Source organism: Lissotriton helveticus, chromosome 2_1 (assembly GCF_964261635.1).
Source record: "Lissotriton helveticus chromosome 2_1, aLisHel1.1, whole genome shotgun sequence".
NCBI classification, from domain to species: Eukaryota; Metazoa; Chordata; class Amphibia; order Caudata; family Salamandridae; genus Lissotriton; species Lissotriton helveticus.
Window position 1 is genome coordinate 76,125,458 of NC_136059.1, and position 8,834 is coordinate 76,134,291.

Consider the following 8,834-nt stretch of genomic DNA (forward strand, 5'->3'; position numbering starts at 1 on the left):
TAAAAACAGCTTCATATCCATGAGGTTATTGAAGTTTTAAGCCCAAGCCTCTCTGGCTTCGGGCTTCCAGCGGGTTTGGACTTTAAGCCTCTCCCAGGTAAACCTCTCTGCTGATCACAGTCTACTTCCGGCACATGTCCAGAGTGTGAAGGGATTACAGAGGGTCTGATGGGCGCTCCAGGAAATCTACCATAATCCAACTTGTGGAGTAATATTCAAATGTGTATTTTTTGCCAATGGAATCGGAATCAGGTGTACAGTTCCTCGTGGAATAGTAGTAGTAAGAACTTTATTCGGTTTCGAATTTACAGCAAACCATAAAAGTACATAGTAAATCATACATTCAAAAACAACATATTGCACCAATAAAAATTAAAATGTGCCAGAAATACACTTAAAGATGCTTTCTGTGTCTGATACAGAATTTAAAATATCTTGCGATGGGGAGAGCGAAAGATTCAAGGTCTAAATATTGAAGGGACAATAGGGCCGGGCGACAGAGGCGCATACCAATAGTTTTTAAAATGGGTAATAGGTAGCGATTTCTCGGCTCTAAATACAATTTACAAAAGAGAGTCATATGTAGTGTGGATTGAGGGGAAATACCGTCGCATGGGCACGGAGTGGAATACATTTACACACACACTCAAACACATATATGAGACGTTCCTATTTTATTTATTTATTTATTTCTCATCAGTAGGATTGCATTTACTAATAAAAATTTCCCGAAGTTGTTTGTGGATTGGAATTTTACATTTATAAATCTCAATTGTTATGTTATGTTAAGTTATGTTATGGGTGTCTTATATAGCGCTCGGCTACTCCGAAGATTCTCCCGGCGCTTTCTAACCCACAACAAACTACATAGGGCAAGCACATGTTATTGACATTTATAACGCGCACGGCTACTCAAGAGCGATAAGCGATAATCCCCCCTTAAGTGGGCAAAGGTGTCTGAGAACCAGCACCCACGTTTGTTAAAACACGAGGACATTGGGGGGCCGGCAGCGGAGTGAGTGGGGTGCCTGCTGCAGAGAGGGGTCTTTGTGGAGTTTCAGCCTTCCCCCCTTCCCAGGCTGATGCTAGGGATAATGCACACCTTTGATTCAAGTGCTATGAGACAAGACGGTCTTTTTGAGGCGCTGTGTAAGTGATCAGTAGTGCTGTTAGCCGCACGTGTTGTACCCCAGAAAGTGAAAAGGACAGTGACGTGTTCTGTGCTCCACTCGGATATTGTGGACTTACTCAGAGTTAACGCACAAGACGGAAATCTACAACGTGGATCCACGAGTGTATTTAAAAGTGTAAACATTCAAGCATACGATGCAAATATATGAAAAAGTATACATTCTAAAACCTGATGTAAATATTTAGAACTGTCTCCATATAAGCTTGAAACCTACACAGTGTAGACAATTTTAAATAGTCCCAAACACAAGATGTACATATATAAATATATAAACTTTCCCAAAAATATGGTCTAAATATATGAAGATGAACACATTCTAAAAAAGAAGGGCATTCATTAAAATGTTTGCATTCCAAAACACGAGGTGAATATATAAAATGTATACATTCAAAGCATAAACATGTAAATATATCAAAATGTATACGCTTTAAAATGTAAAAAGGTATTTTTTTCTTGTAATTTTGTTGACACGGTCACTCATGGGCATTTCTCTATTTATGTATTTATGTGGAAGTGGAACCCGGGGAATTAAACCGAATAAACCCTGTCCCGTCAGAGTCACACCGACGGTAGACGGTGCCGGCCAGGACACAGCTCTGCCCGTCGGAGCTCAAACACACAGTTTAACCAGGTGAACTGTTTATGGTTATTGTTTCCCCGCAGGTGATTTTCGCAACAGAAATGGGGTGCGCGGTGCTGCCCTGCCCCTGTGCCCAGTCAGGTGGGCTCGGCTGGCACGAATGACAGCCCTCTCCTTGTAGTATCTGGCATTGGTGAATGTGTGTTCCTTCAGGGCACCCTTGTATTCTGGGAGATCAGGATTTCGGGGGGAGGAGAGGGGTACCCCAGAGGTAAGACTGGGGCTAGTACTCATAGTATTTACAATTTCTATAGCGCACATCGTCAACTGAGACATCTCTTGGCGCTTAATTCCTGTCCTTTGGAACCCATAACTGGGAGGCTCTCCCCTTTGTTGAGGGGGTAACCTTCTATCTGCACTCTTGCCCAGAGGCCGCCGCAGCAGGCGCACAACCAGTGTGAGTGTCTCACAACAAGGTGTGTTTTATGTGAGAGAGGCCGCGCTTCTGCCTACCTCTACGCGCCCCCTAAAAGCCGGGGTGACCGAACAGAAGCAGGCTACACTTATGCACCAAATAGAACAAACATATTAAATCGAAGAGCATCAGAGGGAAATAAAATGAAGAAGGCCAGGTCACATCATTTGCACAAGTCCCATACCATTTTGCACTAATCGTGTGGAAATGTAAATGCACGGACTGCTTTCCAGGGGTCAGCGGGTGAAACGTTCGAGTTGGCATCTATCAGATGTCAATGCCATCCCTGTCCTGTCCTGGTCGCCAGAGCAACAGTTGCTGCAAAACTAACACGTGCGGATAAAAAGTTTCGGACCGGAAGCAGTGGAATAGTGGCCGGCACAAGGTCAGTTTATGTGATACGGCCCTCAAGGTGCACACATAAATATGTATTGTATTAGTTAAGAGTTTTGTAAAGCGCCGTATGTACCGTCGCAGTGATTTCATGGCGCTGCGCAGTGGAGCAGTTCTCTGCACCAAATTGCACGTATTTCTTTAGCGCCAAGATGCCCTCGGGCGACAGTCGCGCTTCACATATGTAAATAATTAAAAATGTAGTGTTGCAGCCCAACTCTTGCCCTCTTTCAACACATCTCATTTCCCCATTTTTTTATTTAAATTGTTCGTATCTCTCTTCGTTGATCAGCGCCCCTGATAAGATGTCATCAGTCCGGCCAGCAGCAGTTGTCTGCTTACACGGCCACAGCAGCAGCGAAAGGCAGGAGCATGGGCTGCTGGGGAGATAACTTAATCTTTTCTCCCCTCCCCAGAACAAAGGCGCCTCCCTTTGATGCCCCCCCCCCCCGCTCCTCCTTTCACCCGGGATCAGTGAAAGCCCCGCGTGGATTTGCATTTATAACTGGGTAATGAGGGGGGGCCAAGAGCCGGTGCTGGAGCTAGAAAAAAAACACGTTTCCATGTACACATTTGTTAAAACACCCCAAGCCCTCCCTCTCCCCTGGTCCTTTCTTGTACTTTTCTCCTGCCCTTCTTTTGTGCTTTATCGCCCTCTTTAACTAATCACGGCCTTTAATTCCTCGTTGACAGATTAGAGTAATCGCCTGGGATTGGCCGGTGTCTTTTGTAGCGCTGCGTGTACACTACTACACCGCCAGCGCTTAGAGCCCTGCGGGGAGGCGCTGCCGAGAGGCGTACGTGGCACCGTGGGCTCAAGCCCTACCGTAGATAACACATCATAATAAAATGATTTTAAAAAAAGAAGCCAATTTGATGTTTAAAGAAATATCCCTTGAAGACGAAATGAAACTCCACGTTGAGAACGAGCCTCGACCCTAAAAAGTAATAAAGCAAGCGCCTAGCACAGCGTAAGGCGCTGTCTGAGTGAAACGCCCGAGCTGAGGGGTGATCATGGTAACGTTTTTTCCAGATTAACCTAAAGGTATCAAACCTAACTTGTCCTTCCGCGCTCTCAATTCGCAGGTAATTGACAGGCTGTGATAAATACAGAGGTTTTGGAAATGCTTCTATTAAGTAGGTGAAATGTGATGTTATTTATTGTAAAGAAAGAAGATTCTTTTTCTTCAAAGTACAAGTTTCTGCACATTGTCAATCCAGGGGGAAATATTCCCGAAGACTCGTCAAACGGCGCCAAATTCATAAGAAGACCGAAAAAGAATTTCCTCCTAACTATAACTACACTCAGTGACAACTGCTACTGGGATATATATATATATATATACACACATATATATGTGTGTGTGTGTATGTGTGTCGGTGTGTGTATATATATATAAATATATATACACACATCCACCTTTATATATATATATATATATATATATATATATATATATATATATATATATATATATGTGTATATATATATGGATATATATATGTATATATATATATGTGTGTGTGTGTGCGTGTATGTGTGTCTGAGTGTATATATAGATACACACACACACACACAGAGACACACACACACACACACACACATATATATATATATATATATATATATATATATATATATATATATATATATATATATATATATATATATATATATATATATATATATATATATATCGCATTGCCTATGTACATCAAGCTGTACCTAGTGGGATATGTGCCCCGTGCTGGTGGGAAAATGTCCTCTTGAATAAATGCAGAAAGCGGCAGAAATAGCTTTGATCCGGGCAGTAATTATCGCCCCCGCTTTACGTCTGTAATTGACGACATCTGACTGATCGCCAAATTAGGTACCAATTATTTGCCGCGTCCTAATTATCTGATTTATAATCCGTTTTTTCGACGAAGAGTCCGGTACAGTGTAATGCCATGTTGAAATTCACGTGGTTTAAAACAGATCTTGGTCGCCACTGCTCTATCGCCGAAGCGTGAGTTCACGTCACCGGAAGATTCATATTTTAGTAAAATAGAGCTATCTTTGAAGCCTTGAATTAATTGCCTCGTCTTGGGCTGTATTTATGTAAACCGTAGTCGCCTTATTTCGGGCGTTTAGAAACAGATTTCACGGCGCTATAAAAAAAAGTGAATTTCCATTGTGTTGACATTGTTTTTGTTTATTTATACCGATATATAGCCAACATGTGTATTCTCTATGCACCGTGGCGCTGTCCACTAAATAGCTAAACTGCGGCTGGTTTGTAGTTTGTAAGGTTTTCTGCGCTCGAAGAAGGTTAGTAGCTGAAGGTTAGTAGCTGAAAAAGGCCAAAGTGCAGAGTTCAAGATTTGAATGAAGTGCACAGTTCAAGATTTGAATTAAAGTGCCTCCTCCTGCCCCTTTGTCCCTTATAAATCAGCCATCGAAAGACCCGCCTCTGTCCCCGTCCTGTTTACCCTGTCAGTGGTGGGACAGGACCAGCGCCCGCCCCGTGCGGCCGGAAGTAGGTGCGTCCAGGTACGCGGAGAATCAAAGGCTAAGTGTGCGCATAGCGCCTTACGACTAATGTTTAAATCTATAGCTCCCAAAGTGCATTTGATGTAAAAAGTGCGCCGTTTGCTCGTGTTTAAGGCACCGACGGCGTCCTATTAACTCGCTCTGTGCGTTTTATTCTGTGGATTAAACCGCTCTACGATGCGCTCCGAACAAGGGCGCACCGGGGCGGCCTCGAAAAGTACATCTCCCAGTGCGTTTAAAGAGTGTGTTCTAAGGTCACAATTACTCTTTATTTGCCAATTAAGTTAGAATGTTAAGAATTACCCCGAGGAATCTATACATTCATTAATTCGTGGGTTATTTCCATCGTCTACTCGTTTTCTTTCTTTCTTTCTTTCTTTCTTTCTTTCTTTCTCTTCTGTCTTTCTTTCATTTTTCTTTCTTTTTTTTTTCTTTCTTTCTGTCTCTCATTTTTCTTTCTTTCTTTCTTTTCTTTCTTTTCTTTTCTTTTCTTTCTTTCTTTCTTTTCTTTTCTTTTCTTTCTTTCTCTTCTGTCTTTCTTTCTTTCTTTCTTTGTTTCTTTCCCGTCTTTCTTTCATTTTTCTTTCTTTCTTTCCTTTTCTTTTCTTTCTTTCCTTCTTTCTCTTCTGTCTGTCTGTCTTTCTTTCTTTCTTTCTTTCTCTATTTCATGTGTGCAGCTGTTCACCCATTCCATTTTTGCTTTTATTCACGAGGCACACCGTCCTACCAGTTTCCTTACTTCGTTCCTTTTCACTATCCCCAAGCCCTAGTGAAGCCCATGTCTTGAACAAGCAGACCATGCTATTTTGATCGCCCCGTTGCACTAGTGATAGTTATGATATGAAGCCGCGAAAGTGCTATTTTCACTAACATGCTTACTTTTGCGATAGTGATGTCATGGAGGTGCAGACAGTGGTATTTTTTTCACTAGAAACTGCCTATCCCTTGTGCAAATGGTATCCCTGCCATGAAGCGCCGACAGTGGTGCTTCTAGTAATGTCCTTGCACCAGTGATAGCCGAGTCCGAAGGAGTGAGAGCCGCGCCATGAAGCGAGGGCAGTGACCACTCACGAACCTGCTTGCACGAGTGATTGCCATGCCATGAAGGCTGACAGCTGCATGTCACTGCCTCCTGCACTGGTGAAGAGCAGACGGTGGTATTTTCATGAAGCCCTTGCACTAGTGATAGTCATACCATGGGGGGTAGTTAGTGGTGGTCTCCCTAACCCTTGTGCATTAGCGACATCCATGCCATGGCGAGCAGTGCTACTCTCACTGCCTCCTGCACTAGTCATGACCGTGCGTGCAGCGCAGACAGTGCTACTTTCACTACCCCTTGCACTAGTGGAAGGCATGCCATGGGGCGCAGACAGCGCTATTTTCACTCCCTCTTGCACTAGTGATAGGCATCCCATGACGCTTAGACAGCGCTATGTTCACTATCCCCTTGCACTAGTGGACGGCATGCCATGGGGCGCAGACAGCGCTATGTTCACTATCCCCTTGCACTAGTGGAAGGCATGCCATGGGGCGCAGACAGCGCTATGTTCACTATCCCCTTGCACTAGTGATACTCATACCATGAAGCTTAGACAGCACTATTTTCACTCCCCCTTGCACTAGTGATACTCATACCATGACGCTCAGACAGCGCTATTTTCCCTCCCCTTGCACCAGGCGCCCTTACCTTGGAAGCGGTGCCCGAAGAAGCGGTTGCGCAGCACCCAGGGGTAGAAGTTGAGGGGGTCCCGGTGCTGCGCCCCGAAGAAGGCGTGCGGGTGCTGCAGGTGCGAGGCGCCCAGCTGGTGCGGGTGCACGCCCAGGGAGGGGTGCCCGACGGCCTCGGGGAAGACCAGGTGCTCGGGGCTGCTGTAGAGGGGCCGGCCGGCGGGGCTGGGGTGGAAGCCGTTGACGAAGGCGTCGGCCGCCGAGCCCGGGTAGTTGAGGGCCGTGGGCCGCAGCGGCTCCTCGGAGCCCGGGTGCGAGTCCTTGCCCACCAGGGACTCGATGGTGAAGCAGCGCTTGGTGGCCGGCTGGAACATGCTGCTCGGGTTTAGGGGCGCGAGGCGAGGCGAGGGGGTGAGTCCGGTGGGTACTGGTCCTCGGTGTGCCCAGGGGTGCCCACTCTGGCCCTCTACCCTCTGAGAGGGTGTGGCGAGCCGCCCTGCTCCATGGAGGGTCTGTGCTCCCGCGGGTGTCTTTGGGGCGTCCGGGCCTCTCTGTGGTGATTGCAGGTGTCCTGGGGAGGTCTGTGGGGACCCTGCACCGGTCTGTGGTGACTCTGGGGTCCCTCGCGCGCCTCTGTGGCTTCTTGTAATGGTCGCACGCCTCTATAGCGCACAGAGGCCCCCTGCGCCCACTTCCGTGATGTGCTGCCGGGCTCTGTGGACAGTGTGGGCGTCTTCTTGTAGGACTGTGGGCCCCTATACCGGTCTGTGGGTCCCTTGAGCCCTCACACGCCTCTGTGACTGCCCGTAGTAGTTGTACGCCCGTATAGCGCCCAGAGGCCTCCCTGCGCTCACTTCTGTGATGTGCTGCAGGTCTCTGTGGTTATTGCAGAACTCTTCTTGTAGGTCTGTGGGCCCCTGTGTCGGTCTGTGGGTGTCTCTAGCACCTATGCTCCTCTGTGCCTTCCTGTAGTAGTTGTGCGCCTCTTATGCGCCGGGCGGCTTCTAGGCGCTCTCCGGTGATGCTTGCAGTCTTCTGTGTCTCTGCAGTGGTGCATGCGCCTGTGGTTGGAGTTGTCTGTGGTGTCTCTCGTTGCTGCCCTGTCGTTGCTGCAGCTCCCTGAAGTCGGTGTAGCGCTGCGTGGCTGCCAGCAGTGTCTGCCCCTCGCTGCTGTCTCTGCAGCGGCTGCGGCGCTCTGTCTGCTGTCTCTGCTGCTCGCAGGGATGGAGGAGCAGGGTAGGACCCCTCGCCTCGGGTCCCCAGCAGCCAATCCGCGAGGGGGTCCGTGCTGAGCAGTGCAAAGAGCGCAGTACCTGAGAGGGGCGCGCTGATTGGACAGCCTCACCTGCCCAAAGGTTGGGAAGGGCAGGAGGAGAGCGGGGGTGTCTCTTCTGGAGCCTGAGCAGAGAGCAGGAGGCAGGGCCGGGGCGGGGCGGGGCGGGGGCAGAGCCCAGCGGAGCAGCGCCCGCCTCTAGCCGCTGGCTCCAGAGGCAGCATCCTCTGAGCGCAGAGAGAGCGAGGGACTGACCTGGGCACGGGGCTGAAGGAGGAAAGAGAGAGAGAGAAGGAGAGAGAGAAGAGAGAGAGCGAGAGAGAGAGAGAGAAAAGAGAAAGAGAGAGAGAGAGAAAGAACAAAGAGAGAGAGAGAGAAGAGAAAAGAGAAAAAAAGAGAGAGGAGAGAAAATGAGAGAGAGAGAGAGAGGGAAAAGATAGAAAGAAAGAGAGAGAGAGCGAGAGAGAAAAGAGAGAAAAGGAGAGAGAAGGAAAAGAGAGAGAGAGGAGAGAAAATAGAGAGCTGGAGAGAGGAGAGAGAGAAAAGGAGAGAGAAAGATAGAGAGAAGAGAGAGAGAGAGGAGAGAGCAAAGGAGAGAGAAAGTGAGAGAGAGAAAGAGAGAGAGAAGAGAGAAAAGGAGAGAGAAGAGAGAAAAGGAGAGAGAAAGATAGAGAGAGAGAAAAAAGAGAGCGAGAGGAGAGAAAATAGAGAGATAGAGAG

The 8,834-nt window shown here is 47.5% G+C and overlaps 1 protein-coding gene across 1 annotated transcript in view; it reads right to left on the bottom strand.

Annotated features, from left to right (window-relative positions):
* Nucleotides 1-7,872, bottom strand: part of LOC144819224 (homeobox protein EMX1) — a 74,058-nt gene extending 66,186 nt beyond the window's left edge. Inside the window, exon 1 of the mRNA XM_078677193.1 lies at nt 6,861-7,872. Coding sequence (XP_078533319.1) covers nt 6,861-7,215 — 355 coding nt within the window. The 5' untranslated portion in view covers nt 7,216-7,872. The remainder of the gene's footprint in view (nt 1-6,860) is intronic.
* Nucleotides 7,873-8,834: the final 962 nt, after the last annotated feature.